General features: G+C 37.2%; 1 protein-coding gene across 2 annotated transcripts; it reads left to right on the plus strand.

Moving 5' to 3' along the window:
* The first annotated feature begins 1,656 nt into the window (after positions 1-1,656).
* On the plus strand, positions 1,657-12,747 carry mTerf3 (mitochondrial transcription termination factor 3). Of its 2 annotated transcripts, XM_045745397.2 has the most exons (8): positions 1,711-1,765; positions 2,687-2,854; positions 4,244-4,771; positions 6,895-7,017; positions 8,508-8,690; positions 9,779-9,902; positions 10,319-10,409; positions 12,287-12,747. In XM_045745397.2, exons 3-8 carry the CDS (start codon positions 4,251-4,253, stop codon positions 12,562-12,564), a joined length of 1,320 nt encoding a protein of 439 aa, XP_045601353.2. In that variant the 5' UTR covers positions 1,711-1,765; positions 2,687-2,854; positions 4,244-4,250; the 3' UTR covers positions 12,565-12,747. The 2 variants fall into 2 exon arrangements, with proteins under 2 accessions (XP_045601354.2, XP_045601353.2); XM_045745398.2 differs by lacking the exon at positions 2,687-2,854 and having other exon boundaries at positions 1,657-1,765.
* Positions 12,748-17,476: the final 4,729 nt, after the last annotated feature.

Genomic DNA, 17,476 nt, shown 5'->3' on the forward strand with positions numbered 1-17,476 from the left:
TAAGTGCTTACGTAACTGCTTTCATGAATCTGGCCCCAGGTTAGTACACTAGATCACATCCCATTTTTTTCCATATTTGACCAGGTGTCGCAGGTACCAACCATCTCACAAGATAGTTGGTACTTGGGCTGTCTCAGGCCAACCATCTTACCATCTTGTGAGATGGTTGGTCAACTTAATATTGATTGTTAATAACAAAAGCATAAATAATTAAAGTATCGAAAAGTTTTTTATATATAATTTTTTTAAATTATGCTTAAATGACACGTTAAAATACAATAAGATTAGTAAGAACTAAGGTGAGGTGAACTCCACACATAACTCAATTAAGTCTGAATATTCTAGTTGTAAACTATGTGAAAAGGAGCAGCATATTATCCTTTAATTTTTTTTAAATTAAAGGATAATTTATAAAAAAAATTTTATTAAACAAGCTTAGGTATACACAGCAATGTGCTGCTACCCTAGTATATGAAAGATTACAGTGTAGATAAAAAATAAGCTATAAGTTCATCTAATAGTCTCCGTGGTGTAGTGGTAAGACACTCGCCTGGCGTTCCGCGAGCGCTATGTCATGGGTTCGTATCCTGGCCGGGGAGGATTTACTGGGCGCAATTCCTTAACTGTAGCCTCTGTTTAACGCAACAGTAAAATGTGTACTTGGATGAAAAAACGATTCTTCGCGGCAGGGGATCGTATTCCAGGGACCATAGGATTAAGGACTTGCCCGAAACGCTACGCGTACTAGTGGCTGTACAAGAATGTAACAACTCTTGTATATATCTCAAAAAAAAAAAAAAAAAAATATTCCCATCTCACAAGATGGTTAGTCATACATGGAATCAGGGGAGAAAATGCCTGCCTCAATACAAAAATAAATCAACTCTGATTAAAAACATGAAATGTATGGCTTATCTATTAGCCTTCACTAGAAAAATCTGGGTACATGATAAGAATATCTTCCAGTATTCCTGACTGTATGAAGTAATTGCAGAGCTCAAAGTACCTCATACCATTTGGTTTGAAGTCACTTATAACAGGGCAATTACAGATATAGTGTTGGAGAATATGTCCCCAGCTCTTGTTCACATAGTTTTCAATAGGAATGTTCATTATTGGGGGAGATTCATTACCTGCAGTCACCTGCCATAGATATCGATATCCCAGCCTAATTAAAAAAAAATAAAAATAAAATGTTTATTTAGGTAAGGTACATACATACAATAAGTTTTTACAAAGATTGGTTGACTTATAGGTAGAGCTAGTACATACAATGCCTAAAGCCACTATTACGCAAAGCGTTTCGGGCATTTTGCAATTTCGGGCAAAAATTCGGGCAATTCTGGCAGTTACAATGCCACACTGTCTAGTGGATGTTTTATGCTGCCCGTACATATAATTCTCGGTTCTATACATGTCACGGCGCTTTATAGTCGTGCTTTCTGGCCTTTGTGTGTCAGTGACTGCTCTTCTGTTTTCTCCTAATTTTCTGAAATATTGCGGCTTTTACAGCAGAGATTGGAATGCCCATATCCAATTCAATTTCAAGCTTAACACATGCAGTTTTAGCTGCCTTGTCTGTGTCTTCATGCTGGACAACACCTATGTGAGATGGTATCTATACAAATGAGAATATGAAACTGTTTCTCTTTGTATTAATAATGGTGTGAAAAAAAAGGACACCAACCAAAGAAAACGTTGGTGTGAACACAGGAGCTCAACCGACCGTGGGGTCCGTACACTAACACAAATGTAAACAAAACAGGTTAGTATTTGCTGGCGTACTATATCCCTTTGCACACGAAATATAGTTTATATATTTTATCCTTATAACGACGTATAAAACAATATGTTCATTCATTGTGTTTTTAGATGAATTGAGCACAGTTCTCGGAGCCACTCTTTAGATAGGTCACTGTGCTCTCATGTGGCTCACCCCATACTCACTCTGCACGGTTGATACAGGACATTAGAGGGTAGAAATAGTTTAAGCTACTCTAACCTTTTGAGATAGTATTTTATTGTCTTAATAAACGTACTTGAACTTGATACAGTACAGTACATCAGTCAACAACAATTAACTGTATGTACTAAGCACTAGAATCTTACCTATATGAGGCATTATATTACGATTTGCAGTATTGATTGAAGGTCAATATGTGAACTGTATCAAACTGTAGTTCACATCTTGAACTGCCACATATTTGCTGCCGCTACTACGCCCGAAATGCTATGCGCCTTAGTAGCTTTGCAAGAATGTAAGGACACCAATGTTCTGTACTCTCACAAACCTATTGTACCTTCTTCTATATAAATAAATAAATAATTATACACTCTGGTCTAGACTGCCAGGAGTAATGAACATAGGATCTATGGTTAGGATAGGATAAGCATCAGATGCATTACCAAAGGCTAAAGGAGTCAGATTACTTCATACTGGATCTGTTCATCAACATATTCATAACTTAACATAACAATGTATATATATATATACTTTTTTATTTTTTATTTTTTTAGTTTATACATTGACATGAGACTTTAACATTCACATGCAATACAGAAAAAAAGAATGTTCAAAACAGTTGGAATACTTTTACAATGACCTCCCCTCCTTCCCTTTACTCTGCTCCTCTCACGCTACCTGTATAGCCCATAAATAACTTTCTAATTTAGCTGTGTCTCACAGAATCTGCATATGAGACTCGACCACAGCAAAGAACTTCAAACCCATCATCACTCGGCAATAACCAGCTATCACAACTATAAAAATTTTTGCTATTTGGGAGCCGGTCGGCCGAGCGGACAGCACACTGGACTTGTGATCCTGTGGTCCCGGGTTCAATCCCGGGCGCCGGTGAGAAACAATGGGCAGAATTTCTTTCACCCTATGCCCCTATTACCTAGCAATAAAATAGGTACCTGGGTGTTAGTCAGCTGTCATGGGCTGCTTCCTGGGGGTGGAGGCCTGGTTGAGGACCGGGCCGCGGGGACACTAAAGCCCTGAAATCATCTCAAGATAACCTCAAGATAAGAAGATCATACATTCCATACATTCTTTTGTGCTCTTTACACTTACAAAGCGCTACTTTGTCCTTCAATGTTAACCCTAACTATGAACTCTTCCAAGGTGGATGTACTGTACTAGAATCTGAATATTGGTCAAGAAATAAATATTTCTGACATTTTTCAAGTGTGATTAAATCTATGCAAGTGCACCATGCAATAATGACACCAGTATTTTAAATATGTTACTCCTATTCTAATTTAGTTAAGAATTTAGAAATATATTCTTTATTCTAAATCAAATGTAAAGCAAAAATGTATGTAATTTCTTTGCAACCGTACCCACACCATATTATTATTCACATTGTCATGCAAATGCATTATTAAACCACTTTTATACAAGAACCTTGTGTTACTAATTCACCTACTACTGTACTTCTAACAATATAACTCCATCAGTATGATTTCTCATTGTACCCATCTTTTCCTATTACTCGTGTTATACTGTATAACCATTACCCAGATTTGATCAACAGTATCTCCCGATCATGTTAATTATTAGATGCTCACTAGTTTAATTACTTTGTTAAAATTGATTATTAACTTTATATAGTATTACAGTACTGCAAATTCTCAATGCATACTTCAATCACTAGTTTTTGGTACTTTAAGATTGATTGTGCTTATTTTATATTAAATAGCAATATAGATTCTCTAGGTATTCCTTGACACTTTTTTTTTTTTAGCTGTTAAGGCTTTCGTTAAATGCTGTGTTTTGTAGTTGGTCTTTATGAGGATGTGCCATGTAGCATGACACAAAAATTTGCTTTAAGCCCATTGTACTTTCTTGTAAATATCTAAAATGCAAAACGAAATGAGTTTTTGTGTTTGAGTTTAAAAAATAAAGCTTATTTACGCTGTTGTTTTAATTCAAAGTTAGATTATGTTCCAGTCACCTGGGCTGTATGGGTCTCGAACCATGGACCCCCACGCGTGTGAGGCCGATGCTCTATCTATATTTTATTTTGATTATTTTGATTTAATATTTCTTCCATAATTAATTCCAAGTATTGTATGTTATATACATTTATTTCTTGCATAATGCCTTTATTTGCTTTATTCTAGAAATTAAAATTTTTTGATAATGCTTAAAATTTTGCTTACTTCCTTTAGCTTTTAGTTCTTTTGTAGATGGAAACATGCAATAAATATATATTACATTTGAGTTCATTTTTTTCAGGTACACCATGAATAACATACGAAGCAAAGTGTTTGGTTCACTAATTAGTGCAAAACCAGCGTTTAGTTTATGGACACAAAATATGAGAACACGAAACTTAACAAATATAGGCTATATACAGAATTCAGTGGTGTTAAATACAAATGTATTCAATCGAAACAATGTTTTTATGGGTAATAGCCTGCTTGTTCAGAATATTTGTTGTGTAAATGAATGTAAATACTATAGCAAAAATGAAAATAATTGCTCAGTGAGTTCAACTCTAAAGAACAATGATGCAAGCATAGTCATAACAAATAACGATGCTCGTACGCTCATGATTCAAGATGATGTGTGTGATTCTCTGGCATCTGGGCAAGAGGGCAGCTTACCCATGAGTGGTGAAGAAGGTAACTGGTCCTCGGAAATGAAATGGATAATGAGCCAAGAAACCAAGGATGTTCTTTGCCCCCCTAAAGACCTCTCAGATATTGATGGTTTAACTCCAGATGTGAGGCCGTCATTCAACTTTGCTGCATATGTGAACAAGTAGGAAAGAACAATTGTATATGTTTTCTCAGTTATATAATGTTTATACTAATTATTCATGATTTATTACATAAAGCTTACAGTGCATATTGTGAAACTATGAGTTAACTTAATTTTAGCAGATATTGCAACTGTAATCTGTTAAATAATGAGAATCAATATAGTTCTGAGATATAAGAAGGATATCTTGTATAGTATCTGCTTTTGAAGTAAAAAAAAAATAAAGTGTTTATCCCTCTCAATAACAGTACAGGACTGTAGTTCGTACAACTGATTTTACATTTGATACATGACATGCAAATGCCAGGTTTGGTCTTTTGATTCCACACAATTATCCTGTGGTTTATGCACGTTTTGGATTATATTTTTGTATCATGCATTCTGTACTTCATTTTGTACAGTACAATACTGTATTTGTAGCCAGAAAGTGTGTGTGTGTGGGGGGGGGGAAGAGATGTTTGTATTTAATAATAATGTTCCAGTAGGTGGTTCATTGAGAAAAAAAAAAATGTTTGAAGGACTTTGGAATGCATTCTGATTTTAACCTATTGTCAGATAACTCCAGTCTAGTTGATGGGCATGATTGCTAAACACAGGATGATTTGTGTGATTCCAATGAAAGTGTGCCAGGTTGTTCTGGATGTATATAATCATGAAGGATGTAATATCTCTCCAACTTTTCTCCATATTCACACACGTAGATGTAAGCATTTGAAATAGGCACAAAAAGACTAGGATAAAGTTGCCAGTCTCCGCACACTTGGTGGATTTGGAACATCAGTGTACAAGCTTTTCGTGATACACAACTCCTTGGTCCATGGACTGGATGAGAGAGATGGTATTATGAGTTAGTGCTACGCACATCTTATTTTACCATCAGCTGAAGTTAAGGGTCAATAGTGGGGTGAGGTGGAGTATTATTCAGCCATAACAAAGACTGAATTTTACTTAACCTCCCTCTGTGCTCCTCTATTAGATTTTCTTTATCTTCTTTATAACACAAAATTGTTTAAATCATAATATTTTGCAGATTATTGTCTGATTGCTCAAAAAAAATTGTAAGCTCTTGATTTTTGCAGCCTTTCCAGTGACTGCATATGTGGTTCTGTATGTGTGCCATCTCCATTTATACATGCCATGGCTGACAATCTGCCTTTATAACTTTACAACCTGTCACTCTCACCTCTCTTTTAATAACTAAAGATTTATCAGGGAAATTCTTCCAATACAAACCAGTTTCATTAGCTTTGTAAATTTCAAACCAATATATATATATATATATTGCTTTATATATATATATATTGCTTGAAAATGTTTAAGTTTTTCATTCTTGAATAACTCAACACTACTTTGATTGGCACTCAATGATTTGGAAGTGAAGGGCATATAATCTTGCAATGCAGAACTGAAAGTATTCTGCGCTTTCCTTTTGATACGCATCTAGTTTGTATCTTTCCCAAATATTCATTCCATGTCTTATGATTTATTTGTTGTGGGTTTAGAGCTCTTCTGTAGCTCAGCAATAGACCACGCTTTTGACCTAATAATTTGATCATTCTTCCTCATGACCTCAACCTTATTGAATCTTATTATATATTGAACACCCATAAGAACATAAACACAATTAACAGAGCAAGTCATGAGAGGATGATATATTTTGCTCAAGGGTGAGCTTAATTAGTCTACAAAAGAATTTCTTGTTATTGTCGATGGGAAGAATTATTTAAAAGAAATTTAATCTTTAGATGCTTTAGCCCATGTTTATATTTGTAATATGTATTAAACTGCTTGGCTATATTTAACTTGTCCATGGAAAAATTTTGCTATATATGGAGCAGAGAGGATATTTGTCCTGCAATCCTGGCTCCTTTTGCTTGACTCTGCATTCAAGTGACTTCTTGGTGCACTGCTCAATCTTTTTACTCTTTACACTTTTCAGTGTCTTGCTTATCGATTATGTCTCTTCACCCTAGTTATTTTCCCCTTTACAGGTTTAACTATTTTTGTTTTTCCATGTATTTTTAAGATATGATGGGCAATTTGAAATAATAATTATATCTCTCTATAGGTTATATAAGAATGATAAAAATATAATAGTGTCTGATGCACTCTGCTAATTTCAGATCCCACATGCTACAAGAAATGGTAAAACTTGGGGTGGACCTCAGTAAGTGGGAAAAGCGCAAGGGCATTGGCTCATTCATCCTCAGGTTGGAATTTGAGAGGGATATGAAGCAACATATAGTGTAAGTTATAAAAGTTAAATGTTTTTTAGTAAAAAGATTTGTTCTTACACAGGTATAAAGCCTGTTTTGGTGTTCATGGAGGTCCAGCATTTATATCTGATCTCTGTTTGGCAATACCACACTTGAGGTTCTTTGTAGGAATATAGTTCAACTTCTTACATCTGAATGTCCATAAAACGTATACTTCCAAACGGCATACAAAATTTGCTGTCCGATTTCCACTTTGAAATCTGATTTCAATCTGGATTCATGGACAGTATAGTATAATTTTTTCCAGCTGAATGTATTGATTTGCTACTTTTATTATTTTACTTTAAATAATACATATTATTTAAGAAAAAAAACTGAGCCTAAGCCTAAGGAATCAGTTGCTTCCTTAGGCAAATTCTGCCTCCCTGCAGGGTCTTTCTCCCTCAACCAGGGTCAAAAGGACCCTCTCATTGACCCTGCCAACCCAAACAGTAAGAAAGACACTGTAGAATTTTCAGTCCTGCTGGAATGATAAGCACATGGCACTTTTTTCTACACATAAGACTGGAAATTCTCAATGCAACCAGGAATGACATGCGTGAAGGTACATATTTCTACATTCAGTAAAGTCACAAGTTAATGCGTTCAAATGGAACTTACCTCATAAGGAGCTCCTTTCTTTACCAGATAACCAAGAATCTGGTCTTGGAGTTAGGCATGTGGGCTACACATAGGCACATATTAGGATGTTCAGTTACAGCATATCAGGGTCTCCCTTGAACTCTCTCTCTCAGGTGTCACCCGAGTTTTACCCTGGGCTTTCATCTCACCAGGGAGCCGCCAATAAAAAAAAATAATAATAATATCCGTCTTTCACACCTCTACTATTAACACTGACAGAGTACACACTGGAGAGTCATTCAAAACTGGACTTAAATATGGAGAAGGGGGTCAACATCATACTATTGGGGATTCGGCTCAGAACTGGCGTACAGTATACAGTAAACCTCTCACTTCCAAGTTTTATCAAAGATGCTCATCCGTGACTTATCTCCTCCTTGGTCACAAAAACGGTTTCTTGCGCTATTTAATTTCCCTGACTCTTCACTGTGGTCAGGTGGGTGATTAACTCTCAGTGTGTGTGTGGGGGGGGGGGGAGTCCTACATCGTGAGGCTACATGGGGGTTCATAACAAGCACAGCCTACCCTGGCTGTGCAAGATCATGTCTATGTGACCAGCGGGACCATGCCTCATTAAGCAGCCAATTCTCCTGCTTAGCAAGAATATTTTCATGTCCAGTTTAATTAATTTTGTTGGGGACAGGATGCCTGTGTATATGTTAGGTTTGTATCAAGGTTTCCCTATGGCCAAACATCTGATTATTTGGCTTGCTTTTTACACAGGTTAAATGTGTGTTGAAAATATAAAAAGCCACAAATGTTAAATGTTTGGAGTTAAAACTCTAAAACCAACCATAATGATTTTTATTTGTAAACTTTAGAAATATTGCTACCCACAGGTTTTTGCATGATGTGGGTGTTGCAGCAGAAGATCTTGGCCAATGGCTGTCTATTAACCCAATGATATTTAAAGAAACATTAGATGATCTTCATGCTCGTTTGAACTATCTCCATTTAATGAACTTTACTCAAAATCAGATTACTCGAATCATATCCAGGAACCCTTACTGGCTACTCTTCAGGTAAGACTCATTTAAAATGTATTAAAATAAGGGCAAATTTGGGAATCCATTTATCAGGATAATTGTTTTTAATACACTTTCAAAGTAATCACTCTTACACAATTCGACCATCTTGGGACAGAAAGAGTTCAAACATAGGATTGAAATTGGGTATTGGATTATTAACTGCTACCGTAGCAAAATATTTGGTTTATGATTGAAAATATATCACAATTCCTGTTATGAAAATAATACTGTATATTGCATATGGCTACTCAAAAAGGGTTGAGGTGTTGTTTCACATATAATCATGGAATGATGTCTAAGTGAGTATGGTGGTGGTGGTGTTAATTGCATGAGACGTGAATTTTGGTAAAGTTGGGACTTCAACGGAGGAGTTAGGTCGAGATACTGGGGGTTCCAGAGTTACTTGGAGGAAGGATATTAGGTTCTTAGATGACAGCTTTCATTGCAACTCTTGAAAAGAAATTTGTGTTACTTGTTTCATGACTTGTCTTTCAATACTCAAAACTTATTTATATACAGTATACAGTAATTCTAAAGTTTATCATGTGCCGAGTACTAAAATTGGTATTTACTGAACGTTAGTATAATGTACATTGAAGATGGTTCTTAATATCCTCCATGCTTTTTATATTTAATCCAGTTATATAATTGCAGCAATACAATGAAAAAGTTAAATTACATCTTCAGCTTAATAATGCTACACATTTTGTGACTTGATAAATATTTTAAATGTTATTTTAATATTCATGTATTATAATTTCTTATTTTTGTGAATGATACAGTGCACTGTATACATAAGAATTGTATGATTAGATTTTTCCACGTATTTATAAAGAATAAATAAAAAAATACTTTGATTTACAAACTTAATTTTGTAACCTCTTTATCTCTTACTTAAATTCAAATATAAAATATTTGCAAAAATTGTCTGCAAAAACTTGTATTCATAAATAGTTGTACATTTATTACCAAATTAGCTGATACAAAATTTCAGTACATTGTCTTGCCATTTAACCCCTTTTAGCTAATGGTTTGATGATATTTAATTTCATGTGATTTAAATATTTGTATCTTGATTTCAGTAATATAAGAATAGACAACCGTCTGGGGTACTTTCAAAAATCCTTTGATTTGACTGGTGCTGAAGTGAGGTCACTGGCGGCCAAGCAGCCAAAATTAATCACACTTAACTTATACAATGTTCAGGTAACAATTATTTATATTTTGGTGTGGGTAAATGCATTGTCTACATATTATTTATGTTCTTAAATTTGCAATAAGTTCATAAAAGATTGGCAATAATACCCTAATTGAACAAAAACCTTAAAATGGTTAAAATTTCAGTGCTGTAGCCCATTATATTGAGGTTCCGTTGTATTACACTTGTGAATCACTAGTATGTGGATGATCAGACAACCTAGACATACGATGCCTCTGCTGCCACTCATATGGCAATACAAATGGAAAAAAACAGCATCTGGAGTCACATAAGTAGGTTATAAGTGATTATAAATAAACATGAAAATTTAAAATATTTTTAGAGTTAAGTAGCAGTAGTGTCAGAAAAGAAGTGTATATACAGAACATAAAAAAATATTCAAAGGATGTGTTTATATTTTCAGCGTACATCTTTCGCTGTTGTAGAAGAGATGGGATTTACAGCGATAGAAATGAAGAGCCTGCTGTTAACAAAACCAAAATTGTGGATGGCACGTAGGTTATTTGAACAAATTTACCATTTACCCCTAATATAAATAAATCCACAAGGGCCGTGACGAGGATTCGAACCTGCATCCGGGAGCATCCCAGACACTGCCTTAATCGACTGAGCTACCCCTAATATATTTATGCGTGGAATGGTTAAATTTTTAAGAGATGCATATAATGCCTTTTTTAAGTTTATGCTCGCATGCTCCCACTTGGGCTGGATGGTAAAGCAATGGTCTCGCTTCATGCTGGTCGGCGTTCAATCCCTGACCGTCCAAATAGTTAGATACCATTCCTTCCCCCCCGTCCCATCCCAAATCCTTGTCCTGATCCCTTCAAAGTGATATACAGGTATAGTCATAATGACTTGGCACTTTTCCCTGACAGTTCTCTTCCCTTCCCACTCCCAAAATTAAGTTTGGTAGTTCTGCATGTTTTTTGTTTAATGTCTGCATTTTTTTTTTTTAAATATAATACTGTATTGATATAACATGGCAAAATGAGAATGGCATGGATTAAATATGAATATACAATTGTTTTTGGCAAGCAAAATATTTAGGATAAGTTGAAAATCATATACACATAATTTTGCTAAGAAAAAAGTATGTTTATGCCTGAGAGAATGGGATCAATACCACAGCAATTAAATAGAGTATATGTTGTATATTTTTAACTATTATTTGTTTGACAATACAATGTGTCTTTTTATAAAATCATGTTTATCGTCTGTATCTATAATTCAAACTTTTTATTATTGCTATAGTAACTGAATGAGCTTCATATATATATTGGTCATATGTAATAATATACTGTATGATGTCAGGAACATATTACATATACAGACTCTGCTATAATGACCTTTTACCTGAGTTTATCTGAGGCCACTATCTCTCTAATGGCCTTGACGAGGATAGGAAGCTGGCGACTTGTCAAAGTTTCCCCCCTCCCCCTATTTGTCTTGATGATTTTATCTATTTGCATCTTAAATTGTAGCAGGTTTTTGGCATTTACGGATTCGGCGAGTAGGCAGTTTTTTGGGTTTATAACCCCGTAGGTGTAATAGTATCACCTTTTTTCTGTCCTACATTGTAGCTGGTTGAGACTGAATCCATTGCTCCTTGTTCTTTTACATCTGACCTTTTGAAGAAGTGGTCTGGATCAATATCCTCCAAGTTCAATTTTTTAAAAGTTTCGATGTGATCAGCCGTGTCATGTCTAGTTCTACAGCTCTTAACCATTTCTGGTATGGGAGTTGACTTAGTTCAGGAATTATTTTTGTTGCCCTTTGTTGGACTTTCTCCAAAGCTCTCCAAAGCAGATACATATGTCTTACTGAAGATGAGGTCCCCATGCTTGGATACAATAATCCAATTGAGAGCACAGAAGAGATTTATACAGTGGAATAAGTACCACCTTTTCCATTAAATCAAAGTTATGTTTCACTATTCCTAGGATTTTATTGACTTTTTTTTTTTTACTGCAGCTCCCACTTGTTCTGAAACTTTCAATGACTTGCATTTGAATTACAAGACTGTAAGTGCATCCATTTATATTTTTGTGCACATTCCCATATTCCACACCCACATGAAGTATATTCTCCATTTAAGTATCTTTTTCTATAGCATTTTGCTTTAGAATAGTTTTATAACAATAGAATCTTGATAATGGTTCAGGAGCAACTGAAATGTGTGGATTTGGTGAATAATTTTGTATTGTGTGGATTTGGTGTCTAATTTTGAATTGTGTGGATTTGGTGTCTAAGTTTGAATTATGTGGATTTGGTGTCTAAGTTTGAATTGTGTGGATTTTAGTGTCTAATTTTTAATTGTTCTGAAGGTATGTACTTCTGGTCAGCTAATGTAATTTTTTTTATGAATTTGCAGATGGTGTGTCATTGTTAAGAAGATTCAATTTTGCCCATAATGAAATGGGTTTGTCTCATTCCCAGCTTGTCCAGTTTCCGCATGTTCTTCTGTCGAGAGAGTTCAGGCTAAAGCAGCGGCACGAGTATTTGAAGACAATTGGACGAAACCAATATAACCCTTTGCAGCCAAATTATGTCTCTCCCTCGGCTTTAGTTGCCGGCGACGATGCAGAATTTTGTAATACTATTGCTAAGACATCGGTTCAGGATTTTAATGATTTTTTGAAAACAATGTAAAATTATGCTATATGAATGCATTATTGAAGATTATGAGAACAGGGTCTTTTAGTATAGTTATAGTATATGTTTTGTTCAGCTTGAGTTTATATAATGTGTAAACTTTGTAAAATAGTAAAGAATTGGGCACTTTGCAGTTTTACAAACTATTGTTTAAATGAATAAAATAAAATGTTGCCATTGTGCTTGTGTTGTTGTTCTGCCAATCAATCCTTCATGGATGCATACATTGAAATTGTCTCCATGAATATGCAGTGCTGAAAATAACATTGACTTTAGAGAACAGGGTGTGTATGTTATTGACTATTTCAGTGGTTTCCAACCATTTTTATCTGAATTTCCCTTTAGCAATCTGGTAAATCAAAGTGCAAATATTGAAAAAAGTCACATTAGTGTATTCAGTTAGCCTCAGGAATACAGCTGTATAGGATTCCTCTAAAGTTAAGGAGACATAGAATTAAAAAAAAAAAAAATATGTACACTTATTATTACATTCAAGTGTGTCAAAATGTGGTTTTAATAAAAATGAAAAAGCAAAATGGCTGAAAATAATTAGAAGATATTTTGAACACAAATGCGAACAAGCTTGAACGGTCTCCAGGCATATATGCAACTGAAAACTCACACCCCAGAAGTGACACGAACCCATACTGCCAGAAGCACTATGCAACTGATGTACAGGATCCCTTAACCACTCGACCATCACGACCGGACAAAAGAGGATGGTAGCCGAGGTTAATTCCCCATCCTGCCGCCGGCACTCTGATGGCATGGTATTTTATCAAATCACCTCATTCTTTGGGGCACACGTGAGGAACACAAATGCGAACAAGCCTGAACAGTCTCCAGGCATATATGCAACTGAAAATTCACACCCCAGAAGTGACTCGAACCCATACTGCCAGAAGCACTCTGCAACTGATGTACAGGATCCCTTAACCACTCGACCATCATGACCGGACAAAAAAGGATGGTAGCCGAGGCTAATTCCCCTTCCTCCCGCCGGCACTCTGATGGTAATCTTGGGCATGATATTTTATCAAATCACCTCATTCTTTGGGGCACACGTGAGGAACACAAATGTGAACAAGCCTGAACAGTCTCCAGCCATATATGCAACTGAAAACTCACACCCCAGAATAGTATGGGTTCGAGTCACTTCTGGGGTGTGAGTTTTCAGTTTATATATATATATATATATATATATATATATATATATATATATATATATATATATATATATATATATATATATATATATATATAATCACGTGTTTATTTTCGTGATATACACACATATATATATATATATATATAACTTTAGAACACTTTCCCACCAGGAGACTCGAACCCTAGCCAGCACAGAAGCCTTCCAGCAACTGGCATAACAGGTACGCCTTAACCCACTCCACCACCCGCTCAGACTCCTAAAAGAGATGGTAATTTCGGAGTATTTAAATACACCAAAGATCATCACCTCCCAAGAGCACCAGAGCAAGTGAGGGGTCATTTAGACGTTAATTTCATCAAGTCCCTGTTAATATGGGAAGACACAGTGTCTATGCTTAAGGCACAACTCTTCTAAACACGAGAGTGAAGTATACAACTTTAGAACACTTTCCCACCAGGAGACTCGAACCCTAGCCAGCACAGAAGCCTTCCAGCAACTGGCATAACAGGTACGCCTTAACCCACTCCACCACCCGCTCAGACTCCTAAAAGAGATGGTAATTTCGGAGTATTTAAATACACCAAAGATCATCACCTCCCAAGAGCACCAGAGCAAGTGAGGGGTCATTTAGGGGCACCAGAGCACCAGAGCAAGTGAGGGGTCTTTTAGGAGTCTGAGCGGGTGGTGGAGTGGGTTAAGGCGTACCTGTTATGCCAGTTGCTGGAAGGCTTCTGTGCTGGCTAGGGTTCGAGTCTCCTGGTGGGAAAGTGTTCTAAAGTTGTATACTTCACTCTCGTGTTTAGAAGAGTTGTGCCTTAAGCATAGACACTGTGTCTTCCCATATTAACAGGGACTTGATGAAATTAACGTCTAAATGACCCCTCACTTGCTCTGGTGCTCTTGGGAGGTGATGATCTTTGGTGTATTTAAATACTCCGAAATTACCATCTCTTTTAGGAGTCTGAGCGGGTGGTGGAGTGGGTTAAGGCGTACCTGTTATGCCAGTTGCTGGAAGGCTTCTGTGCTGGCTAGGGTTCGAGTCTCCTGGTGGGAAAGTGTTCTAAAGTTGTATACTTCACTCTCGTGTTTAGAAGAGTTGTGCCTTAAGCATAGACACTGTGTCTTCCCATATTAACAGGGACTTGATGAAATTAACGTCTAAATGACCCCTCACTTGCTCTGGTGCTCTTGGGAGGTGATGATCTTTGGTGTATTTAAATACTCCGAAATTACCATCTCTTTTAGGAGTCTGAGCGGGTGGTGGAGTGGGTTAAGGCGTACCTGTTATGCCAGTTGCTGGAAGGCTTCTGTGCTGGCTAGGGTTCGAGTCTCCTGGTGGGAAAGTGTTCTAAAGTTGTATACTTCACTCTCGTGTTTAGAAGAGTTGTGCCTTAAGCATAGACACTGTGTCTTCCCATATTAACAGGGACTTGATGAAATTAACGTCTAAATGACCCCTCACTTGCTCTGGTGCTCTTGGGAGGTGATGATCTTTGGTGTATTTAAATACTCCGAAATTACCATCTCTTTTAGGAGTCTGAGCGGGTGGTGGAGTGGGTTAAGGCGTACCTGTTATGCCAGTTGCTGGAAGGCTTCTGTGCTGGCTAGGGTTCGAGTCTCCTGGTGGGAAAGTGTTCTAAAGTTGTATACTTCACTCTCGTGTTTAGAAGAGTTGTGCCTTAAGCATAGACACTGTGTCTTCCCATATTAACAGGGACTTGATGAAATTAACGTCTAAATGACCCCTCACTTGCTCTGGTGCTCTTGGGAGGTGATGATCTTTGGTGTATTTAAATACTCCGAAATTACCATCTCTTTTAGGAGTCTGAGCGGGTGGTGGAGTGGGTTAAGGCGTACCTGTTATGCCAGTTGCTGGAAGGCTTCTGTGCTGGCTAGGGTTCGAGTCTCCTGGTGGGAAAGTGTTCTAAAGTTGTATACTTCACTCTCGTGTTTAGAAGAGTTGTGCCTTAAGCATAGACACTGTGTCTTCCCATATTAACAGGGACTTGATGAAATTAACGTCTAAATGACCCCTCACTTGCTCTGGTGCTCTTGGGAGGTGATGATCTTTGGTGTATTTAAATACTCCGAAATTACCATCTCTTTTAGGAGTCTGAGCGGGTGGTGGAGTGGGTTAAGGCGTACCTGTTATGCCAGTTGCTGGAAGGCTTCTGTGCTGGCTAGGGTTCGAGTCTCCTGGTGGGAAAGTGTTCTAAAGTTGTATACTTCACTCTCGTGTTTAGAAGAGTTGTGCCTTAAGCATAGACACTGTGTCTTCCCATATTAACAGGGACTTGATGAAATTAACGTCTAAATGACCCCTCACTTGCTCTGGTGCTCTTGGGAGGTGATGATCTTTGGTGTATTTAAATACTCCGAAATTACCATCTCTTTTAGGAGTCTGAGCGGGTGGTGGAGTGGGTTAAGGCGTACCTGTTATGCCAGTTGCTGGAAGGCTTCTGTGCTGGCTAGGGTTCGAGTCTCCTGGTGGGAAAGTGTTCTAAAGTTGTATACTTCACTCTCGTGTTTAGAAGAGTTGTGCCTTAAGCATAGACACTGTGTCTTCCCATATTAACAGGGACTTGATGAAATTAACGTCTAAATGACCCCTCACTTGCTCTGGTGCTCTTGGGAGGTGATGATCTTTGGTGTATTTAAATACTCCGAAATTACCATCTCTTTTAGGAGTCTGAGTGGGTGGTGGAGTGGGTTAAGGCGTACCTGTTATGCCAGTTGCTGGAAGGCTTCTGTGCTGGCTAGGGTTCGAGTCTCCTGGTGGGAAAGTGTTCTAAAGTTGTATACTTCACTCTCGTGTTTAGAAGAGTTGTGCCTTAAGCATAGACACTGTGTCTTCCCATATTAACAGGGACTTGATGAAATTAACGTCTAAATGACCCCTCACTTGCTCTGGTGCTCTTGGGAGGTGATGATCTTTGGTGTATTTAAATACTCCGAAATTACCATCTCTTTTAGGAGTCTGAGCGGGTGGTGGAGTGGGTTAAGGCGTACCTGTTATGCCAGTTGCTGGAAGGCTTCTGTGCTGGCTAGGGTTCGAGTCTCCTGGTGGGAAAGTGTTCTAAAGTTGTATACTTCACTCTCGTGTTTAGAAGAGTTGTGCCTTATATATATATATATATATATATATATATATATATATATATATATATATATATATATATTTATATTTATATTTTATATATATATTTATATATGAGCTGTTATAGTCCATACGTTGGTTTTTGAGTGGTACATTATTGCTAAGCCACTAGCACGCATAGCAGTATACTTTTCCGTCGTTTGCAAACTTGTGTGCGTACGAGCACGTACGCTCCCTTGGGGTTGTCATTCGCATCAATTTAGAACAATAATGGTCCTAGGACTGAGCCTTGGGAACTCCTGCTTGTCACGCCCTTCCAGTGTTGATGACATTGCTGGAGAATTGGTGGTAGTGGGAGTTGGTGGTGGTCGAGATTGATGCATTTATTGTTTAACTGGCTTACGTTCAAGTTCTTTATCGTGTCTGACGTTACATTTGTGGATGGAAGTGGCTTCCACTTTTTCTTTCGTTTCATACCACCCTTCATCACCCTCTTCCACCGAAATTCTCAATCACCACTTTGGTAACAATGGCGTCCTCTGCTCATGGTCACCAACATGTCATTGTCCAAATTTTCCGATGTCCCCGGCTGGCTGTTCATGCGTCACTTCTTGACATGTCTACTTAGTCAACGACACACCCAT

The sequence above is a fragment of the Procambarus clarkii genome, chromosome 16, assembly GCF_040958095.1.
Source record: "Procambarus clarkii isolate CNS0578487 chromosome 16, FALCON_Pclarkii_2.0, whole genome shotgun sequence".
Lineage (NCBI taxonomy): Eukaryota > Metazoa > Arthropoda > Malacostraca > Decapoda > Cambaridae > Procambarus > Procambarus clarkii.